Source organism: Phasianus colchicus, chromosome Z, assembly GCF_987193195.1.
Source record: "Phasianus colchicus chromosome Z, bPhaCol1.hap1.1, whole genome shotgun sequence".
Lineage (NCBI taxonomy): Eukaryota > Metazoa > Chordata > Aves > Galliformes > Phasianidae > Phasianus > Phasianus colchicus.
In genome coordinates, this window is record NC_143476.1 from 56996553 (window position 1) to 57021316 (window position 24764).

Consider the following 24764-nt stretch of genomic DNA (forward strand, 5'->3'; position numbering starts at 1 on the left):
GCAGCTTCATTTTGCAGCACGCTATACCAGGATGTTTTATTTCTCAAAATCCTCTTCCTTCCAATTGCCACAGCACTTATTAGAAGTCAGACTGGAGGTTTCAGAAGAGGACAACTCTTCAAAATCACAGGAATTACACAAAATGCTGGTAAAAGCCTGATGTTGCAGAAATACAAACATACAATTTCTTCCAATTTCTAGCTGTTACTTACTTAAGGGATAGGTGTAGCCCTAACCAGCATAACTGAGTACGTTAACATAGGAAAGCTACTCATTCTTTCCCTTTTTAGGGAATAGCATGCGTTTTTTTGCTGTTACGGAGAAGACAGTATACAAGCTTCCTTACAGGTGGCAGCAAGGACAGCTAACTACCTGTAACTGTCGGCAGCCAGCAGTTTCCTGGCACTGGCAAACATCTGCAGGTGGGGAAGAGTACCCTCAGATGTATTTCTCTTATCACACGTTCACTGCACCAGCTGGCAAGTAACACACTTTTCAACCCAGGTTTCTGAAGTAACTTTTCACCTACTGTGTAGCCTCACTGCTTTCTGCCTGACAGTTGAATTAAACTCTGAATGGGACCAGCATGTGCTCCTTCCTGCTCCGCCAAGGAAAATCTTGAGCCCTGGGGAACTTTGGACCCAACGCTGCAAACCAATCCAACCTTAATGCAAATATGCATCATGGCAGTAACACTCCTCAGTGCACCTCTCTGATCTTGCTTTTCTAATAAGCAGTTCCTTACAGAGCCATTCACTCATATTTAACCTTCTCGTTAGTATTATTTACTTACTAAATAGGAATCTATACGCCAGTCGGCAGTGGTTACGACAATGGGGGGCTGGGGTGGGACCAGCAATATTACCTTTTCTCCTTTTTCCCCAGTACTGTAAGAGCATAGCAGCAATTGATCTCCCTGTAAATAACACAAACAAGGCACAATGCCAGACACTGGCTAATAAGCGAAACCACATTCCATTAAGAAACTGAAAAAAAGAAAATCAAAACAAACAATTGGGATAACTAAAATTACCAGCTAGCTTTTTACATCTGATCTATTTAGCCTGTAAACATTTGGAAACATAACCACAGATGTGTTACACCCTTCCAGGAGCTTATATCTGTCACAGCTGTTTGCTCAGCTCAGCAACAGTGAATTTACAAGAAAAATATATATAAATAGCTAGTTCCAAAAGAAACAGTATCAAGGAAATGAAGCAAAAAAAGAGGTTGGGAACTTGGGAATTTACATTAGACACTCATTTATTTAAAGGCAAAGTTTGCAAGAAATGCCAGTTATGTTTGGATTTCAATATGGAAACAGAAAAGAACATTATGAGGCATTCTCAAGATTAAAAAAAAAAAGAAAGATACTGATACTTCCTCAATATTTGGGTTTTGGTAGGATTTTTCTTAATACTCTACTGCCTTTAAAAAAAAAAAAAAAGAACAAGAAACAGAAGCAAAACAATTCATTCTTACATCACCAGTTGGTTAAAGTTGGTTAAAAACACTAATGGTAAAAATACTAATGATACCAATGGTCATTTTGAAAACTAAGTTTGTAGTTGCAGGCAGATTATGCTTAGATGAAGGTTCAAGGTTTGAGTTAGAATAATACAAATTTTGGCTGAAAAGGTCAAGGCTTGTGGAAACTGGAAACCAAAACTTCACATTCAGTACTGATTTTGGTACAATTTCTTTCCAGCAAAAAGGAAACTTTTCAACTAATGTAGCACTTTTTGTTGGTTTGCTGTCAGCCATCTGGAAAGACAGTGGAGCATGTGGATCACTGTTAAATTTGCTTTAATTAGGAAAAGCTGTGATTTTTCTAGAGAGAATTCTTCTTCCTAAGAAGAGTTACACTGCATGTTGGTATGGCTCTTTGGGAGGAAGATGAAGAGGAATTTCTTTTAGGTAGTGTCCTGGGAAAGCAAAAAAAATTGCATGAGCAAGCAATAGGAAGAAATTTTTTTCCTCTACAATCCCGTGAAGAAAGTCAAATAAATCTCCAAACCATTCTAGTATACAAAAGGCTCAGTCGGGGTGTCACCGTACATCGAGCCCCAGAAAGTACAGCCTGTCGTGAGAGCAGAACCTCTGGGCAAGACCTCAGCAGCAGTACATCCCTGGCAGCAGCAGAAAGCAGTGCTTCACATCACTGTCAGCCAACCAGAGCAGAAGGAAGGAATGAGGAAGAGGGGGTGGAAGAGGAAGATGTTTGCCCATCTGCCTCATATCCCCCTCGCTGGCCACAGCTGTCAGATGAGACAGAGCAGCAGCAGCAGTGTCAGTTGCTGACTACTTCCCTTTGGTCCCCAGAGGACTTATGGCAGCAATTTTTGGCCTGTACAGACAGGTGCAAGCACAGCATGCACTGGGCTGAGCTGCAAAGGCTAACCCACATTCATGAAAGTAGCAACTGAGTCCTTGATGCCAGAAATGTCCGTGATTAAAGCTACTTGACAAGGCAGCACATAGCTGGTCTTTCCATTCCTGCTAAGCCATGTGGAGCTTATTTATGGTAAACTGTTAGATTCACAATAGAAGAAATGCACAGTATCCACTGGGACCAATTAGTGTTATCATAGGAAAAAGCTTTTTGGTCTTTATACCTCCCTGTCTCTTCAGTGGTTTCAGAAAAGAAGTTCTGTGAAAGCAGCTGAGGAAGAGACACAAAGGTAGAAATGTTGGCTGTATTCATGCCCTGCTTTTGTCTGGGAACTCCTCCTGTGTGTTCACAGAAGCAACTCAAGCCTACAGCAAAAGCTCATAGTCCTATCTGGTCACCAGAAGCCCTTCTGCCACCCACTGAGGAGGGCAAATGAAGATCTTAAATTCACCCCAGTATTGTTCCGCTTCAGAAAGAACAGCTGGGTTTCCATGCAACTTCCACAAAGCTGAGTAATATTTAGTCAAAACAAAAAGCATTTTACAGAACAGCACACAGTTGTGGGCAATAAGAATACAGGCAACTCTTTCCAGCAACTGTGTACTTTTCTCTGCTGCACTGACAGCCCTGACTGCAGGAGATGCCACTTGCAGCTTTCTCCAGGCTCGCCCTCCAGAAAGTGTGAGCTATCACTGGGGCCTTTGGTGGTCAAGGATACCAGCTGGGTCAGAGTGCTCCTGCTTCCAGTCCAGGGAAAAAGAGTTCTCAGAGGCTTGTTACCAACACCATTCCCATATAGAGGCCCTTGGATCAACTACCAGCCCCACCTCCTCTATTCTCCTTTGCTTCCCAAGAAGGTGCAGAAAGACAGCTGTTAGCCTGTCAAAAAATGTCGAAGTAACACAATATCCTGCAGCTCTCTATATCTCTGGAGTGTGGTCACAGCTACTATCATACCGGCAATGCCTTCTTGCCTTGATCCACTGGCATGCTGCAAATACCTGGCAGGGGTTCAGCTTCTGCTCCTGTTTTCTGTTTTTGATTTGGAGGAGTTGCCCCACTACAGCAATCTCACTGGGGATGCTTTAAATGTAAAAGCTTTTGGCTGCAGCTGTGTTGTCTCCTTGCTCTCCCTGCAGAAGTCCCAAAATCCTGACATCATGCACCAATTACATTAGATTTTTTGTTTGTTCCAAGCACAACCATGTGGGCTTGTTTTCATTCTCAATGACCTCACAGATTTTTATATACTTCTTAAGTTTTCTTTCTCCAAACACAACTATGTGGACTCACAGACTATGCACCTGCTCCATGAAACCTCTCTTTTTCATGCTGTTCATTATATCATTTTGTCAACTCTTCATCTGCTGACATAAAGGGTCCCAGATTCCTGTCTGGTATCTCTGATTTTACTTGTGACAGCTCTTTGAAAAGGCAGTATCCATGATTTCCATTAGCTGGTACACTTGAGCAGAAAACAGGTGAGATTTTGACACAGAATGCTCTGTTGTGGATTTCTGAACTGTAAAGAAATATTTTAGAAGATACTTTTCTGTAGTCTTTGGCTCCTCAAATCAGGTTTTATTATTCCCAGTGCACAAGGAATAAAAAAATAAGAACTATGTAAAGTTGAAACCAACAGGCGTGTATGTACGCAGAGTTCATTTCTCATTACTACCTCCATCTGTTTCCCCTATCACGCTACCCCAGGATGAAGCACAAGGGAAAGCACTGCAACAGCTCTTTCACCAGCACAAGGCTGCCTTCTTTCAACAAAAGAAGACAAAATTTCACTCCTAAAGTGTTCCCTTGAATTATGCTGCTTATTAGCATTGCTGATGCGCACTGTGGGTGTGCTGGGGTATGCCCACAGCCATGTCACAGCTCTGCTCCATGTTCTGCTCTGACCATGTCTCAGCCTGCCCACAGCAAGCCAATCCCCAGTGGCTATTTTTTTTTTTTTTCTTTTTTTAAGATAAAGCCAGCAGACTTGCAACCCTAACCAAGCTGTTGATCCTTATTCCACAGAGCAAGCAGCAACACAACAGCAGCGGCCCAAAAAGGCAGAGGACAAGAGAGACTCAGGGCTGGGGCATAGGGGAGAGCAGAGTGAGAGCCTGCCCAGGCTGACAGATTGGGTGCAGGGCTGAAACATACACTGGGGTCCTGGGAAGGTTGCTTCACAATCCCCAGGGCAAGGAAAAATCCCAAATGGAAGCCTCCTGGAGTGCTTCTACAAACCAGAGGGATTTGCTCAGTAAGAGACTGTGAAAGCAAAGCTTTTCTACAGAGATGCTCTATCTGCATCTGCCAAATCACTTGGCCCACTGCACTATGAAAAACAGCTCATCTGCCTAAATACTTGTTTCTCCCTGCTACACAAGATCGACTAATAAAATGTACCCTTTGCTCGCAAGCCATTTCCCTCCAAGAAAATTCATAAATGTGCTCAGCCTATACAAAATGCATTTACTCTGATGTTCACCTGGGCATTTGGTCTTGCAAAGACTGAAATATTATTTGGTTTTGAAATATTTTGAATACTTATTGGTTTCACTGACTTCAACAATTCCTGAGTTCAGTTTCCTGCTTTTTGTAAGGTCAGTAGTTCTTTTTTTGTTGTTGTTATTCCAGGATTATTAGGATGACATTAGTGGACATATCACTGATCTCCTGCACAGAAACACTAACAGACCAGGTCTGCCTTTAGATCCAGGCCTCAAAGCAGCTGGCTACAGACACTGCTTAAAGGTGAGCTAATCAGATCCTGATGAGTGCTGACTGTAACCTGGTAGAAGGCTGCCTGAGTGAGCCTGCCTAGTCATATAATTGCTTCGTAAAAGCTGCTGACAGTGACTGGCTCTCGTTTTGTCACCGGCTGCTGCTGTGTGGCAGCCCTCAGCTGCTGCCATGTTTACTCAGTAGCTACTCTCGAGTAATCCACTCTAAGTGAGAAAGCAGCCACAGTGACTCATTTTCTGTCCCACCAAGTCTCATCCTGGACCAGAAGGATGTAATAGTGAAGATTCAGTATCTGCAACTACAAAACCTGCAAGGAACACATCTATTGATGCTGAACATAACAGACACCAGGATCATGGCTAATATCTCTTGAAGTTCTGCATATCTATGCTGCATGGTAGATCACATCTATCGGAACCTGAGCACAGGGGTTCTGATCACAGTCCTACTCCTGCAAGGGAGCTCCTTTCCAAGACCATGAGTAATGGCTTCTGGCTGAGTACTCTGACACAGGAGCTGTTAAAACTGAAAAAATTAAACTGGCAGTGGATTTCACAGCGCAGGGGGTGATTTTAAAAATATGAAACACTACACATGAAGACACAGAACTGAAAGCTTGCCATGTTTTGTTTGTTTGTTTGTTTGTTTTTCCAGATCTGCATGTAATCATCAACTCCAGAATGACTCTAAATTTTACAGGGATTACATAAAATCTTATATTCCCTGTTGGTCTCAAAATTCAAAAGATCTTGCGAAGGAGGCTGGTGCCTATGGCTCCCTCTTCTTTGCCTTTGTGTGAACCATCTGAAATACCCAGAACACATCTGTAATACTCACCCGGTACCAAAGTCAAAACACTCTTGTGCAAGCTTTAGTCTGAGGAAGAAATGGATGCCAATGAACATTTAGGAATTTAGGAAGAGCACCAATATTTTGCCTCCCACAAGGCATCTTATTACTGACCAACAGAGGTCTGCTACATTTACACAGCCAATCAAATTATTCACTGGGTCTGAACCCAACTGATGAATCACCTGTTATCGGGGCTCCTCTCAGTCCATCAGACATCACCCAGAATAAGTACAGGGCCCTGCCATCTATGTGGGCCCCTCCACTCTTCACGTACCTGTCACATCATAGTGGCACTGCTTCCTCTCGTGCAGCAATGACACATAAGCAAATTTTTCCAGGCAGATTCTTCTCACGCTTCCCCAGCTGCCCCTGTCATCACAGATGCTAAGCTTTATTCTTGATAGAGGTCCAAAATATTTTCTTTTCTTTCCAGATAACTTTAGAAGGGAAATGCTGAAATTTTTGATGAATTTTAGCATGCACTTACATCAACTTCACTCCATGAATAGCCAGTATTAATTATCATAAGGCACATACTTGCAAGGGTATTTACCGTGTGTCGTTTGAGCTGTAACACACATTTTTCAAGACAGAAATAACACCTGAGATATGTACTGGTCACTGGAAAAAATCTATCAGTCTCACTCTGTCAATTCATGACACTGCTTCCTTCACAATATCCCCACTAACTCCTGTTTCACTGCCAAACTAAGTAAAGGTTTGGCAAAACTTTCCAATGTACTGAAGTTTATGGGTCATTATATTTTTCTTTTCCCCTGTCAGACTATTAGTAGCTTATTAAGCCTCATTCTACCTACTTTATTTACATCTTAGATAGCCTTGGGTAATCACACAGGCATTAACTAAATTGAGGTGATCCATAAAACTCCATTCAGATGAACTTACCTTGGGCTGCCAAACCTCACTGGGCACTGAACACTGTGCACAGGGAGCAGTTCTCTTGCAGGCATGTGCATCAACTTATAGCTCAAAAAAATAATAAAACAGCTTCAAATGACTCCAACAGATCTGACCCTCTATCTTCTCAGCCTGGTGTTGGAACTTGACAGCTGCCACAGATGGACAATTGGGGAAGAACTAAGTGCAAAACAAGCATATTTAGATACTTCCCCTGTGCCCGCTCAGTCTCAGCCATTTTTCAGGCTTGCTGTAGGCCTCGCTGAGCTGGTTATAGTATCAACTGTATCAACAGATGAGCCCCCAATTTAGCAGCGTGTGCTTTGTATGCATTCTAAAACAAAATAAACTACGCAGATAACAAACTGCAGAAATAACTTTGCTCAGTGTGCCAAGTCTTGTGTGGTCTTTTTAAAAGCAGCTCACAGTGCACTTTCTCTTGGGAGAGCTGGTTTCTGAGTGTTGTATTTGCCACAAAACGTATTTCAGAAGTTATCTGAGATGAGGCAGAGATTGGAATATTCAAAGGTGTTAGAGAACTTAATAAAGTGTAAATGAACACAGTCATCATTGGTCCCAAAGCATTTTCTGTATTTTTACAGTCTCCCCAGGAACAGTGAATCCAGTATTGGAAAAGTGTTTTCTGCAAACATGCATCCTGCCGGGGAAAAGTGAAGCCAAGAGCTAGCGTCTGTTACATGCGAGTGCTCCAATACACTGCCTTCTGCCCTTGACAACGCCGGATGGAGCTCTGGTGTGTCTGGCTGGTCACTGACAGTGACTCACTGCTTTGTTTCTGGTGTCAAGAAACAGATTTTCAAGCCTCAAACTGTCCCGGCATCTGATCCCAAAATGGAAAGAGGTTTTGCCTGTTGCCCTGCAGCGTCAGAAATGTGCAGCCTGTAGAGAAGGCTGTTTACAGAAAAAAATCTACATTTGCCATTTGAACTTTAAATCTTAATTTCATATTCAAATTTCACATATATGAAGATCCCTACTGCATGCCATCTCTCAAAAGAGAAGTTGTAAACTTGTCTTTTCCAGTCACTGCTCCAAGCTGTAAGCCCAAAAAGCACTGACAGCTTGCCCACAGCTCACTTATATCAGATGTTTGTCAACACATTATGAGTGCAACTTCCTTATATTCTGTTCATTCTCCCTGTATGGTAGAGGGAGAGAAAAGATCCACTTCCACACACAAAGGGAGTTACTCCCTCTGCTGCTGCTCCTTCAAACCTCAAAAGCTGAGATTAAACAAGACCACAAGAACAGCTACTTGCCAAGTTTTATCATAGAAAACAAGGAAAATATTTATGACCGTTGGGAACTTGGAAAAAAAAAGTCAACTTTTCAGTGTGTGATACTGAAGTAACCCCAAGCACTGAGCCAGTATTCTTGTAGTTAGAGTGCTCTGAAGGAGGAAAGCACAAGGTCTCACATACGTCTGGTCTCTAATACTACAAAGAGGCTGATACAAGCTGATCCAGTACATGACAGATGTAAGGCCAAAAAATCTTTAGCATTTAGGTTAATGTTATTTCGTAAAACTACTGCAAATCATCACCTTGCTGTATTGATTTTTCCAATGTAAAAAATGCTAAAGAAGGGGTTGGGGGGAGGGGGGTGGGGAGAATAAAGTACATTATGTAAATAGTTAAATAATTTTTATGTAGTGTACGTTCAATTTTTAAGAAAGAAAAAAAAAATGTATAAAACACTTCAGAGAGCAAGGAATGTAGCACACACACATGCATGTGTGCACCTCCCTTACATGCTCCCCCCAGTAGACACATCCTCATGCACACTGGGATACTCATACACGTGACTACTTCCTTGCTTTTAAAAGTGCTCTATTTCCTTTTACACCTGAATTTATTTGCATAGGATTTTCAACAGCTACTTTGGAAAGCAGAATCAGAATCTGCAATGTATTTACAATTGAAAAAAAAAAATAGTTTCTTTGTTATGCCTCAGACTCTTCGCATCATAGATGCACAGGATAGGACTATTAACAATGAGGAAAATGGAATCTTAAAGATATTAATTTACAGTTTCAGGTAATTATGGCCCAAGGGCCAATGGACCACTGAATAGAAACTATTAACACAATCCAAATTATCTCTCACATTAAGCTGTGGTTGTTAGCCAGAGTGCCCTTTACTCTGCTCTCATGAGACCCCACCTGGTATTACTGTGTCCAGTTCTGGAGCCCCCAGTTCAAGAAGGCCATGGAGGTGATGGAGCAGATCCAGAGGAAGGCCACAAAGATGGTCAGAGGACTGGAGCACCTCCCCTACAAGGGTGGGAGGAGAGAGCTGGGGTTCTTGAGCCTTGAGAAGAAAAGGCTCGGAGGAGATCTTATAGTGACCTTCCAGTACCTGAAGGAGGCAGACAGGAAAGCTGGGGAGGGACTTTTTATATGAGCAGGTAGTTACAGAATGAGGGGAAATCACTTTAAAACTGCAAGAGGGTAGATTTAGAATAGATACTAAGAAGATGCTTAGACTAGATATTAAGATTCTATGATTCTATGAAAAATAATTGTATAGCAAAGAGATCTGCAAGTATGCAGGTCAGGGGCAGAGTGGAGGCAAGCAGCTACCAAAACATTCCACACCTTTAATGCCTCTTCTTTGGCACTGAGGAAATGTGTCACAAACAGCAGTTGGCAGTCCCATACAGACAGGAAAGGAGTCCTCCAGTGCAGGATCTGAGGCAGACACATGCATTCCCTAATGACTAATTTATGTGGTTGCTACAACCAATGATGGCATTCCCCAGCAGGCACACATCTACAGAAGACAGTGAGCAAGCCTGCTGTTGCTGGTGTGATCTGCTTTGCATAAATGAAGCCTTTTCCATTAGGTTGATCACTGGTCTGCTGAATCTCCAGGAGAAACAAAATTCTTCATACCAGAATTCCTGCTTCTACTATGTACGTATTTCCTGTGAAATTTACATCACTTACTTTTAGGAAAAAAGTATATGAAACTTTGATGGGACAATGAAATAGTCTGAAAAGTTCTCTTTATAAAAAAGCAAATGTGGAACACGTTTTTAAGATTTTTGCCTTCCTTGATGGAGCTAAAGAGTGAGTTCCTGGTTATACCACTTCAGATTAACAAAATAGGGCATTTTTGACAATGTCTGCTTAATATTATCATTAATATTATCATATTTTTTCTCCTGCAGAAGCAATGATGAATTTTCAAACCAAATCACATCTCACATTTTTGAATGCCCCTCTACCAACAGCTCAGGCAAAGTCAGCTGCTAGAATTTATCTTCAGGGCAGCTTTTTAATAAATATTAACTAAAAAGGTGAAATTTACTTTCTGCTTCAGGAGAGTTAAAATTTTGATACCAGTTTTGATATCGTGCATGGGAACAAGTGCTGCCATAAAATTACAACTGTTGGCAGTAAAATATGAAAACTTAGCCAACAGACTATGCAAACAGACAACAATCCTAATAATGAGGTATGTAAAAAAAACTGAAAGCAATTTCCACTGCAATCAAACTTATCAGACAGAACTGTGGTAGTATATTTCTTTGACAGCTATGAAAGAAACACAGCAGCATGCCCCTGGAGAAGCTGGAAGCCCATGGCTTGGACTGGTCTTTGCTGGTAAAACACTGGCTGGGTGACTGGGCCCAGAGAGTGGAAGCGGATGGAGCTGCTGGCTGGTCAAAAGAGGTGCTCCCCAGGGATCAGTATTGGGACAGTCCTTTTTGATATCTTTATCGATGATCGGGACAAGGGATGGAGTATACCCTCAGTAAATTTGCAGATTACACCATGCTAGGAGTGTCGAAGGCACCAGGACAGGCTGGACTGATGGGCTAGGGCCAATTGTATGAGGTTCAGTGAGACCAAGTCTGAGTCCTGCACTTTGGTCACAACAACCTCTAGACAGTGCTAGAGGCTTAGGGCAGCATGGCTGGAAAACTGTGCGGAGGAAAAGGACCTGGGTATGCTAGCTGACAGCTGCCTGAATATGAGCCAGCAGAGTGCCGATGGTGAAGAAAGCCAGCGGCATCTTGGCTTGTATTAAAAATAGTGCAGCCAGCAGGAGCAGGAAGGTGATCGCTGCCCTGTACTCAGATCTAGTGAAGCCACACCTTCAGAACTGCTTTCAGTCTTGGGCCTCTCACTACCTGAAAGACATCGAGGCCACAGAGAGTGTCCAGAGAAAGGCAACAGAGCTGGGGAAGACTTGGACAAGTCTTATGAAGAGCAGCTGTGGGAATGGGGGGGATTGTTCAGCCCAGAGAAGAGGAAGCTGAGGGGGAACCTTGTCGCTCTCTACAACTCCATGAAAGGAGGATACAGTGAGATGGGGGTTGTCTGCTTCTCCTGAACAACTAGCGAAAGAATGAGAGGTAATGCCCCTAAGTTGCTCCAGGGGAAGTTCAGGCCATATGTTAGGAAGTTTTTTTTCTCAGAAGGAGTGGTCAAGCACTGGAACAGGCTGCCCAGGGAGACAGTAGGGTCACCATGCCTGGAGGTTTTCAAGAAAACGATATATGTGGCACTGATGGACATAATTAGTGGACACAGTGGTGATGCCTTGATGATGGAATAGCTAATCTTATTGGCCTTCTCCAGCCTTAATGATTCTATGACTCTATTCTATAACTGAAAATAAAAAATATAAAATAAAGAGTCTAGTCAAGATAAGTCTTAGGTCTTAGATAACCTCTGAAAATTCTCAGAGATGAAGTATAATCTTTGAAATTAAATATGGATGCAATTGCAGAATAAATCAGCAAGGTAGAAGAAAACAGCAAATAAAACAGAGTATTTTATTACAGTTGCCATTTAAAAATCAATTAATTTAATGAATTTTAGTTTAGAACTAAAAATACATGTGATCACAGACAACTGCAGTCGATTGTTTGCAGTAATAATTATCTAATCAGTTTGATTTGAATCTGAACAGTGGATGAGTTAATGTTCTCACCTTCAGAATAACAGTTGAGAGCTTAACATCTCATTTCACTCTTGTTTCTGAAGCTTACTGAAATTGTCATAGAGCATGTCCATCCCTTTCTCTTATTGCTCTTTAGCTATGCAGGCTCGCACACCTTGCTGACACCAGGCTGTATTATCAGGGTAGCTGATGCAGCTGGGATATAGCACTTGGCATGTAATAATTTATAAAATTCTCTAAACTTTTTGATAAAATTTTAAGGTTTGTTGTTTGGCAGGTCACATCCAAAACATGTTGAAGGAGCTAAACATACTGAAGAGCAGAGCCATGGTTGTAGATTAAGTATAAAAACTGCGTAGTGGCTACCAATGCCTTTTCAACCTGAACCTTTTCTTCTACATCCCTCTTAATGTATTTACTCTAATCTAAACCTCATCAATGTCTCTGCCTGGCTGGTTTCTGTAGTCTTTATGTAGCCCAATGGATAACAATGACCAGAGCAGCACTAATGGAAACCCCGCAGCAGGTTTCCCATGCATGTCATGCAGCTTCCTCAGCAATATCAGTTAAAAGCATCCAGAAAATTGTTTAGATGGAACAGACTCCACCCAGTTCCACTATACAGGTATAGCTTGCATATATTTTCAGAAGATCTGGCAGACTGCCTTTATCCATCAGCCTAGAGCAAAGCATTATTATAAGCATAATTTCCCCTCTTTCTTGTAGTACAATTCAGGTCATTCAAAGGCTATACAAAGTAGGATGATACAATCACCAGTTAGGAAAGGCCTCAAGAGTGAGCCTCAGATAGTGCAGTTGTCCAGCAGGCAGTGATTCCATTTTCCAGCAAATTTCAAAGATTTAGGTTTTGTGTTCTTTCCATGGAATAATCTGAATATTTTCAAACCATTGACAGGCTGAAACTTCCACTGTTCTGGGTTTTAGCTTGAGCTCTCCCTCTCTCCCGCACTTTCTCTTAGTAATAGCAAATTTATCTCAAGAGTAAGCGGATTAAATGGCACTTTGACTAAGAACAGAGGCAGTGAAATTCCTTGTTAGATGCATAAGAAAACAGAAAAATCAAAATGATCTGTCAAAAACAAGTAGCACAAAACCTGAACAATCTGGAAAGGCTAAACAACAGGTTAGCTGACCCAGCACAGGGAGAAGAAACTCTCTAAAGTACTCTGCTAGTAAGGGGTGATGGATCATGTACCTATTTTTGGCTCCAGTACCCACTATCTGTGATGTCTATTACAAACTCACGAGTGCTTTTTCATATAAAAACAAACACTGGTTACTTTTTACCTACATGCGATGGTCCAAGCTACACATACCCCTCATCTTATTTCCATATATGACAACTTCACTGTGCAAAATTCTTCTTCTTTGTCAAACAAACTATAGTTACTGCCCTAATAACTCTCTAGTTTGACACTTAGTTTAAAATAAGTGCTAGAAGTGGCTATATTTAGAGAAGAATCTGGTATTGATATAAATTCTCTCATGTTTCCACTTAAGCAAACAAGAATATTCTTGGCCAGGAAACAAAACCCTCTGCAAAAGGCCTCGAGAATTAAAATCCAAAGCAATGACTAGATAAGAACTAGTAAAGATTCATGGATTTGAACACCTTCTGCTTGTTACTAAACATTAATTAATACAATCAACAGCTTTGATTAGCATTGCCTAGCCATGGATGTATGTTTGAAATGTTATGAGTTATCCTATTTGAAATGCTAAAGCAACAACTTAAAATGAAGCATTCATATAGTTACATCTAAATTTTAAAGGATGTATATGAATATCTTAATAACTGGTTTGGTAGCAGTAAATATTGTGAAGCTGAATATGCAACTGCTGATTCAGACACTAAGCAAGCCAGTTCTGATACACACCTGAAAACAAACTGTACTTCTCAGGTCAACAGAGTGATCATTTTATATATCCTAGACCTTTTCACGTCTCCAAAGGATAGGTCTCTGTGGTAAAATGTTCAAGTAAATTGGATTTCTTAAACATATTCATTGTTGCTATATTAGGTATACCTTAAAAATCTGGGTGCCTACATGCTTGTATTCACAGTTTGCATTTGTCTATGTACAGTAACACTCAAGGCAACCTTTATCTCCTCTTATAAACACTTAGAAATTAAAACAACTACAAATGAAATTACAGTTAGGAAGACCATAACCATTGATTCTGTGCTTGGTCAGCAGGCTCAAATTTGTTCACAGCTATGGAAGTATACTTCTGTGGCCCCAAAACTGAGCAGTACTAAAAAATCCACATTTTTTTGCTCCCTTTCCTGCTATTTTGAATAATTTCCCTACTGGACTCTTAAGAGTGGCACCAAATGGATAAGGCTCTGTAATAGAATATCACAGAGTAAGATTGTATATCATATATGATATCAGGATGATCAGAATCATGTATACAGTCTATTCACAGACTCACAGAATGGCTAATGAAGGGACCTTAATGACCGTCTATCTCCAGTCTCTCTGCCTAAACCTTGTTGCCCAGGGACCCATCTAACCTGGCCTTGAACATCTCCAGGGATGGAGCTCCCTAAGCTTCGATAATCAGCTATGATCTTCCTTGGATGACACAGAAAAATCTAAGACACTAAGTTTGTGAAGCACGGCTTGACACACAGAAATGTGTCTTTAAGCCCTGGGTCTTTTGTTTCCAGCACCTACTTAAAATTTTTAAATTTTTGTGACTTCTAGCCACACGTCTGTACATGTTTATGGCAGGAAATAGATTTCTCTGTTTGCTAGGCATCTGGCACATGGAGAAGGTGAAAACTGAAAACATACACACTAAGAACAGACAATAATAATAAATATTGATAATGAGTAAACACTGATAATGAAGGTCAGCTTGGGAATAGAAGGCCTTGGAGGGGAAAGGCTTCTATTTACACAACAGATGCAAGACAGACAGCACAGCTACATCTGCTTTGTCACTTGCCTAAACATATCTTGATCTTCTGAGAGCAACCCAGAGCCCATACCCGTTAATTCATCTGCTGCCCTGATGACTACACAAAATTTTGGTGCCAATTACTATCATGTATGCATACATGGACTCAAGCAGAATCACAGAATCACCAAGGTTGGGAAAAACCTTCAAGATCATCCAGTCCAACCATCCACCTACCACCAATAAACGATGTCCCTCAGTATAACATGTAAACGTTTCTTGAAAACCATCAGGGACAGTGACTCAATCACCTTTCTATGCAGCTCATTCCAGCATCTGACCACCCTCTCGGAAAATAAACTTTTTCCTAACATCCAACCTGAATCTTCCCCAAGCAACTTGAGGCCATTTCCTCTAATCCTATCACCAGTTATGCAGAAGAAGTGGCCGACCCTCCACTTCACCATAACCTCCTTCCAGGGAGTTGTAGAGAGTGATAAGTCTCCCCGGAACTTCTTCTCCATACTAAACAATCCCAGCTCCCTCAGCCACTCCCCATAAGACTTGTGCTCCAGACCCCTCACCAGCTTTGTCACCTCTCTCTGGACACACTGTAGGGCGATGTAGGGACCTCTCAAACTATCAGAAATTCTCTTATTTCTGTGTGTGGAGACCTCTATAAGGTATCACTGCAGCAAGGCTTTTCTTTCACTCAAATAAAGTGAAGACATCAGAGAGTCACAGAACAACTAAGGATGGCAAGGAACTTTGGGTCTATCTGGTCCACTCCCACTGCTCAAGCAAGACACCTGGAACAGGCTGCCCAGACGCAGGTCCAGGCAGCTTTTAAAGATCTCCTAGGAGGAGACTCTATAGCCTCACTGAACAGAGTGTTCTAGTGCTCTGTCACCTGCACAGCACAGAAGTGCTTCTGGTGTTCCAATAAGAGCTTTCATGTTTCAGTTTATGTCCACTGTGTCCCATTCCTGGGCATCACCAAGAAGTACCTAGCTCTGTTTTCTGGAATGTCTCCCCTGTGAGCAAAGCTTGAGACACATGGGAATTTTCATCCTTCAGAAATGAAAACTGAGGGTAGATGTTTTTAGTGGATATAAATATATTTAAGGGAGAAAACAGAGCTGTTATTATCAGAAAACAGTGAAATACTCATTCACAGAGAAAATAGTAGGGCTGTCTGGCCCTTTTAACCTCCAGACATTGTTTGCATCTGATTCAAAACTGAATGCAGCAGCATTCACTCTGTTATATAGTTTGGCATATGACAGCTGAAATCTGCACTTCCATTTCATAGAATCATGGAATCATAAAATAACTTGGGTTGGAAAGGACCTTAAGGATCATCAAGCTCCAGCACCCCCACCACAAGCAGGGCCACCAACCTCAACATTTAATTCTAGACCAGGCTGCCCAGGGCCCCATCCAATCTGGCCCTGTACACCTCCAGGGATGAGCAGCCTATTCCAGCATCGTAGCACTCTAATAGTAAAGAACTTCCCCCTGATATCCAACCTAAATGTTACCTCCTTCAACTTAAAACCATTTCCCCTTGTCCTGCTATTATCTACCCTTTCAAAAAGATGAACTACATGTCTGAAGTTCTTCTGACATTTTTCGTATGAAATACTGCTTAATGGACCAGCAAATGTGAAGAAATGCATGCAGACAGAGCAGAGTCTCTTGAAGTATTATTATGGTTCACTAATTGAGAACTGTGAACTCTGTGTTAGGCCTAAAACTTTGACTGATATTTCACACAGAAATCTAATTACTATGACTCGTGGACCTTTCCATACGAGGACTCACAAAGCTTTCAGAACAGAGCAATGCATTAGTAACACAGCTCATACTTTATCAGAGGTTACCTCTATTTAAAACAACTTTCAAAGTACACCTACACAATTACCCAGACTATGGGAGTTGTCTAATAAATTCTTCTTGAACCATCTCTGCGAAAAGTAAACATGCTGCAGGAACAGCTGTATAATGTAGAAGAAATAATCTGTTTAGCAAAGAGTATTTTTATGGTGTCAGACATTATATTATTATACAATATTTTAGGAATATTTGGCTTGATTATCGTACAAAAAAGGTCTTGAATATTTGGATGACTAGAGCCATGAGAAGAGATAGGGAAAAAGATGCTCACTTTCTTAAAGGAAAGTGATAAAATATTTTTAAATGATACAGAGACTTCTAAGCAATCAAAGCACCATATGAAGTTGCATGGATGACTAGATTGACCTTTTATTTGACCTTCTGCTGCAATGCTGTTACATAGTTATATTAGTAAGTAAAACTTGAAAGATTAAAGGCAAATTTCTCCTTCTTTTTAAACACATACTCTTGAGATTTAGAAGTAGGAGGTTTGATCCTGTTTGATAGTTCAGTCAGCCAACTAATCATAGTGTGGCCTGTACTACTCTTGCAAATGGCAGCTAAGGATGAAAGGTCTTAGATGGTGATACAGTGACAGAACTATTAAAAAATATGTAAAGGAAGGGGAATGCAAGAAGCTTTCAAAGATTCCACTTTATCCCCCTTAGTTAGTGACACAAGCAAACTGGCAACAACAGACAAGGAGAAGGCTGAGGTATCCAACAAATTTTGCCTCAGTCTTCTCTGATAACTGCTTGTCACACGTCCTCAAAAGTTTGGTTCAGAAGGACAGAATTGGGGAAGAAACGTCCCTCCCACTGTGAGCAAAAATCAGGTTCGTGACCACCTGGGGAATCTGAACATTGACAAGCCTATGGGTCCTAACCAGATGCATCCCAGAGTCCTAAGCAAATTGGCTGTTACAGTCCCCAAGCCTCTCTTAATGATACTTGAGAAGTCATAGCAGTCCAGTAAAGTCCCTGGTGACTGGAAAAAAAGGCAACATAACACCTATTTTTAAGAAGGGTAAAAAGGATGTCCCTGGGAACTACCTACCTGTCAGTCTCCTCTTTGTGCTGGGAAAGATCATGGAGCAGATCCTCCTGGAAGCAATGTTAAGGCATACAGAAGACAGGAAGGTGATACAGGAGAAGCAGCATGTCTTCACCAAGGGCAAGACCTGCCTGAGCAACCTAGTTCTTTAACACTATACCCCACAACATCCTTCTCAACAAATTGTAGATATTATATCATCATAGAATTGTTAAGATTGGAAAACACCTCTGAGATTACCAAGTCCAACACCAACCCACCCCACAGGTTCCATGAGCCATGTCCCTTACTGCCACGTCTCCATGGTTCTGGATGAAGAAATGGTTGCAGAAACCAGACTGGCAGTCAATGGTTCAATGTCTGGATGGAGATCAGTGAAGAGTGGTGTCCCTTAGAGGTCAGTGCTGCGGCCTATAACTCTTTAGTATCTACATCAGTGACACTGACAGAGGGGTCCAGTGCACCTTCAGCAATTTTGCAGATGACATCAAGCTGCGTGGTGTGGTCAACATGCCTGAGGGATAGGATGCCATTCAGACAGACTAGATAGCCTGAGCAGAGGCCAAGGTGAACCTCATAACATTCTACCAAAATAAATGCAAGGTCTTACATGTGCATTGATGCCAGACCTGCTAAATACGATCTGGGGGTACTGGTGGATGGCAAGCTGGACATGAGTCAGCAATGTGCCTTCACAGCCCAGAAAGCCAACCATATCCTTAGCTGCTTCAAAACATGCGTAACCAGCAGGAGTTGAGGTACTCTACTCTGCACTGGTGAGGCCTCACCTGGATGTAGAGTCATTCAAAAGTTCCTTCCAACAATAAGGATTCTGTGATTCTACAATTCATAACATTCTATATATGATTATAAGGACATTTTCAGGCTGATTCTGCTACAACTCTGCACAGAGCCTGATACACGAATAGAACAAATAAGATATTTTTACTAGCAAAAATGCTTCTTAGACATCTGTGGTCACCCTTCCATGTAAGCATGAACTTTTTTTCTGCACTCAGTACAGATCTTGACCCACACTCCATAATTTATTGTAGAAATAGACAGTTATTCTTCTACTTCCCTCAGAAAAACAAACTGGCAAACAGCTGGCTCTCCTTTTTCAGGATAATTACCTATGCAGAGCAATAAGCTCAATGACCACAAAGTGGCTCAGGCTGCCTGTCAGCAGTTTCATTCATTGCCTACACATAAAAATTCATGCTCTGTATTTACCCTGAAATTGCTAGAAAGAAACCTCAGTTCAAATCCTTTAAATCTTTCATTTTCCATAAAATTGAAGACATTTCTAGCTGTTTTCAGCACATGATATTGCAGGTTTATAAAAATATTTTAGCCAACTTCAACAGTAAGGTCCACATCTATCCTGTGTATAATAGAAGCTGAAAATGTATTACTGAATCACAGAATCACAGGGATTGGAAGAGACCTCAAGAGATCACCAAATCCCACACCCCTGCTAAAGTAGGCACCCTAAAATAGGTTGCACTGGTAGGCGGCCAGACAGGTCTTGGATCTCCCCATGGAAGGAGACTCCACAACCTCTCTATGCAATCTGTTCCAGTCCTCTGTCATTCTTAAAGAAGTAAAGACATTCTTCTACATAAGTTTTAGGTCATTCTCCTTGTCCTATTGCTACACACTGTTAATAGCCTGGCTTCATCCATTTGCTTCCCAGCTCCCTGTAGATTATTTATAAAGATTAACCAGATGCTCCCCCTCAGTCTTCTTTTACTTAGGCTGAACAGACCCAGATCACTCAGCCTTTCCTCATAAAGGAAATGCTTCAGGCCCGTTATCATCTTTGTGCCCTTCTGCTGGACTCTGTTTTTTTGAACTGGGAACCCCAGAACTGGACATAGTAGTCTGAATGTGGGCTCACCAGGGCAGAGTAAAGGAGAGGATCATCTTCCTCAGCCTGCTGGCCATGCTCATTTTAATGCACCCCAGAATACCATTGGCCTTCTTGGCCACAAGGGCACACTGTTCGTTCATGGCCAACTTGTCGTCCGCTAAGACCCTCAGGTCCTCCTCCACAAAGCTCATCTCCAGCAGGTCATCCCCTAACTTGTACTGATGCATGCAGTTATTTCTCCCAAGGTGCAAAACTCTACCCTTGCTCTTGTTAAACCTCATCAGATTCCTCCCTGCCCAGCTCTCCAGTATGTCCAGGTCTTGTTGAATGGTAGGACTGCCTTCTGGTGTGTCAGTCACTCCTCCCAGCTTTATACCATCAGCAGACTTGCTGAGATTGGTCTCTAGCCCTTCATCCAGGTCATGAATGAAGATGCTGAATCAGATCCAGCACTCACTCCTGAGTAACACCACTAGTTACAAGCCTCCAACCAGACTCTGCAGCTCTGATGATAACTCTCTCCACTCTGCCAGTCCTCCAGTCCTTAGTCCACTCACCACCCAGTCATCTGTCCCACACTCTCTAAGTTTTATAACAAGGATGCTGGGGAGACGGTGTCAAACACCTTGCCAAAGTCGAGGTACACAACATCCACTGGTCTCCCCCCATCTACCCAGGCAGTGATTGCATCATAGGCTAACAGGTTGGTCAAGCATGATTTCCCCTTGGTTAATCCATGTTGACTACTTCTGATAACCATCTCTTTCAAACTGCTTGGAGAGGGTATCCAGAACAAGTTGTTCCATCACCTTTTCAGGGATGGAGGTGAGGCTGACTGGCCTGTACCAGATCTCCTTGCCCTCTTTGAAAACTGGAATTACATTGGCTATATATATTTCTATTAATAAATTCCTATTAATGGAGAACAAAATGGCACAAAGCTGGACTGATCTCCTAACCTCAGGCCCTATCCTTTCCATCAGTCAGTCATAGTAGCTGTCATTTCAGGCACAAAGCTTCAGTGTTTGTCTGATGCAGCCTCAGATCCTGTAACCTTTCACAGGATCTGACATGGGGCATAGTCATCTTGCCTGTTCATGCAAGGTGTGATCTCTCTGGAGAAGCTGTACAAATGCAACTAACACATACAATTCCATGATAACTCAAAGCTAGCCCAGGATATGTCTGTGTGAGCTGAAGTCTTATATAGAGTGACTGCTACAGATTCATAGCTAGATTTTCATGTCTGTGTGCGCTGTTGGCACGTGTGAAGCTGCAATCCATTTTCCAGTAAATGTGGTTTATGATGCTGCATTAGCAGTACAAGTTGTTTCAACCTAGAATTAAAAACTTTGTTACCTGGAGGGAATCAGTTTTCCTCTGGGGTAGCACGTCAGCAGCTTGTTTGATTGAGCTACTTTAACCTCCACCACCAGTCCCAAACACTCTTTGCACTCACACAGTTGCTTGTTTTTTGGAGGAGTTGTTCAAATTTTTGTGGTAAATTACCTATTTTCAGTTGTCTACAAGATGGATAAAGTCCAGCCTGCTGTGAGCAGTCACAGGTACGTTCAGACCTGTGAAAAATTTTGTAACAGCTGTCCTCTCTGTCTTCCACAGCCCTGTGTAAAATGCACCCAAATCGTTTGTTGATTCTGTAAGTCTGAATCGCTAGCAGCTGTAAGTGAAAATACACTTCTGAAGACATTTCTACCCTGCGGGTGAGGAAGAATGCTTTGAAACTAATTTCTCATACAGTGATTCACTGATAATAACTTAGAATTTGTTTGTTCTCCAATGCAAACTGAAAGCCAAGACTTATCAGAAGTCTCATGCACAGCCAACTGCTGATGAAGGCCTCCATGAATGTGAACTTGGCCATCTTTTTGCACAAGCTGAGCAAAAAGTGAGCTAATCACCATAATTAAGACATAATCCAATATAAATGTCTACTCAGAAGCCCAGAACAGGAAGCTGTACTTGGGCAGGCACAACGTCAGATGTTCTTCCCATGTCAACAAGACAAGGGTGAGGCTGGGACAAGGCTGAATCCTACGTAGTAGGATATGTAGTATTATTAAGCTGTTAATAGTCTTAACAAGAAAATTGTGAAACAAAAGCAAGCTAACTCAAACACAAGAGACACAGCTGAGCAGTAAAATGTAATGCACGGGAGCCATGGCATCAGAGGCAAAGGAGAAATAAGTACAAGACACTCATAGTGTACCAAAAGGTGTAATTTTTTTTCATCCTTTGGACTGCCTGTTGTTACTGTAGGAGAGTTGTTACTCAAAATGCAATTTTTTTTTTTTTTTACAGAAAGACAAATATTTCAATTATGAGCTCAAGGTAAAACAGATAATGTGCCCAATTTCATGCCTTTTCCACTTTCCATTGGGGTACTCAGTGCACAAATGCCCAGGGTACATTTAGGGAAGACCCAAAGCAATTAACTCACGTAGGAGGGAGGATTTATCAGCTGTAAACTTTGCCAATGAGTAGCACGTAGTATGCTAGCTTGGTTCTGCTGTGATCAGGTACAAGGTTGTCCAAATCTCTCTATATTACCCCCTACTTTTCTTCCAATTACATAGTTATCATGAATACATATGAACACTTGTCTCATCTTGTGATTCTGTGGTCTGAAGGTTCTATGAAGCCAGCAATACTATATTACTTTTACAGAAACGTTTTGAAATTCTATATACAGGAAAGTACTGCCAGTAGATATGAAGAAAACAGAGACCACTAATATGCCAATATATCTGCCAAAAGGTTTGTAAGTGAGCAAGAGAGAGCACATATCAGATGCTGTGTTTGCTGAATGGCAAGATACAGGATCACTATTGATTACCTGTTTCATTACTCCACATATTATAACACTATTGATGTGGCATTCAAGATGACAAAGTTCAGATTAAAAGAAGTCAGTTTTAAGTCAAATGCCACAGCTGGACAAGCCACATCAAGATAAGAGGTTCTGTACACTGCTGCCCTTGTTCCTGACTTATTTGTTGTTCTGGGATAGCATTCTGCCTCTTGAAATTATGTTCCACTTTAAAACCATTTTAAACTATGCTAAATATGATAAGTACGACAAGTAACATGGTAAGTATGTTCCAAAAGGCAAACTTTCATTTCCTGCCACTATCATTAGTGATGTTAGAACAACTCAGAGATCACAACATAAGACTGAACATGTACAAGTTTATGGCGCCTGATGACATGCATCCCAAGGTCTTGAAGGAACTGGCTGAGGTGGTTGCCAAGCCACTCTCAATTATATTTGAAAAGTCTGTCAGGCAAAGTTTCCAGTGACTGGAAAAAGGGAAACATCACTCCCATTTTTCAGAAAGGAAGACCAAGGTAACTACAAGTTAATGAGACTCTCATTAGTACCTGGGACGATCATGGAACAGAGCCCCCTGGAAGATATATGAAGGCATATACAAGACCAGGAGGGGATCCAAAATAGCTAGCATGGTTTCAGCAAAAGCAGATCAAAGTGGTGGCCTTCTATGATGGAGTAATGGCACTGATGGACAAAGGAAGGGCAACTGATGTCATCTACTTGGATTTCTGCAAGGCCTTTGACACAGTTCCACACCACATCCTTATCACTACATTGGAGAGATTTGAAGGCTGGACTCTTCCATGAATGAAGGATTGGCTGGATGGTCACAGTCAGAGAGCTGTAGTCAACAGCTCTAGGTCTAGGTGGAGGCCAGTGCTGAGTGGTGTCCTCCAGGCATTTGTCCCGTGACCAATCCTTTCAACATCTCATCCACAATTCACACAGTGGCACAGAATATACTTTTTGGAAGTTTATTGATGACATTAAGCTGAGTGGTGTAGTTGGTACAAGAGAAGGAAGAGATACCATCGAGAGGCACCTGGGAAAGCTGGAGAAGTTGACCTGTGGTAACCTAAGGAGATTCAACAAGGCCAAATGCAGTGTCACACTTGAGTTTGGACAATCCCACAGACATATAGATTAGTAGAACTCAAGGAGAGCAGCCCTACAGAAAAGGACTTGGGGGTCCTGATGGACAAAAGCTGGACGTAAGCCAGCAGTGTGTGCTTACAGCCTGTAAAGCCAACTGCATGCTGGGCTGAATCAGAAGAGGGGTGGCCAGCATGGAGAGGGAAGTGAACGTCCCACTCTGTTCTGCCCTTGTAAGACCCCATCAGGGTACTGAGTCCAAGCATGGGCCCTCAAGAACAAAACAAACATGGAGCTGTTGGAGGAGTTCTGGAGAAGGGCCACAAAGACTCTTCTCTGATACTGCAGAACCTCTCTTAGAAAGAAAGGATGAGGGAACTGAGGTAGTTCAGGAAAGACTCTGGAGAGATCTCACTGATTCTTTCCAGTACTCAAAGGGAGCTTATAAACAGGAAGGAGACCAACATTTTACATCGTCTCATAGCGGTAAGACATGGGGAATGGTTTTAAACTAAAAGATTTATATTAGATATTAGGAGCAATTGTTCACTCAGAGAGTGGTCAGACACTGGAACAGGCTGACCAGAGACACTGTGGGTGTCCCATCCATGGAGGCATTCAAGGTCAGATTGCATGGGGCCATGGGTAGCTTGATGTGGTGGATGACAAACCTGTCCACAGCAGGGGTTTGGAGTTTAATGGTATTTAAGGCCCCTTCCAGTCCAAGCCATTCTATAATTTGGTGATCCAGTGATGCTATGATTCAATGTTGTTTGTTTATCTGCTTATCATAAACTATTATCTGACTGATGTCCATTCAGAGTATATAAAAAAATTATAGTCTTAGCCTAGTCCAGCAATATACGAACACACTTTATGGAGAAGAAAATCAGGCAATTGTAAAATACAGTGTGATTTACTATCCCACTTTTCTGAACGAAAACTATTTTCTTTTAATCATGGGACTTCTTTCACTGCAGAAAGAGAAAGCTTTCCTCTAAAACTCTGAAGTGCACATTACTAAAAATATATCCATTGAGACATGAGATATTATGTTACACAAAGTCCCAGAATTTTAGAAGGAAAGCAACACACAGAAATGTGCATTTAGCACATAAGAGCCAGGTGCATTACAGCTGCATCAACTAGCAGTTATAGCTTCAGCATGTCAGTGGCACATAACTCATTCTACAAGGACTGGTCTGAAAGTAACGCCTCCTATTTTATCGTGTT

At 41.8% G+C, this 24764-nt stretch overlaps 1 protein-coding gene across 6 annotated transcripts in view; it reads right to left on the reverse strand.

Moving 5' to 3' along the window:
- MAMDC2 (MAM domain containing 2) overlaps positions 1–24764 on the reverse strand; it is a 62440-nt gene that overhangs the window by 31170 nt on the left and 6506 nt on the right. The window contains exons 1-2 of one of the 6 annotated variants that reach the window (XM_090132248.1): positions 6893–7195; positions 6261–6355 (exon numbers count right to left, since the gene is read on the reverse strand). The exons of 4 other annotated variants lie outside the window; for them this stretch is intronic. In XM_090132248.1, the coding sequence (XP_089988374.1) occupies positions 6261–6355; positions 6893–6963 (166 nt within the window). In that variant the 5' untranslated portion in view covers positions 6964–7195. Of the gene's footprint in view, positions 1–6260; positions 6356–6892; positions 7225–24764 lie in introns of those variants that run through there. One more of the 6 variants, XM_090132252.1, reaches the window with a different exon arrangement.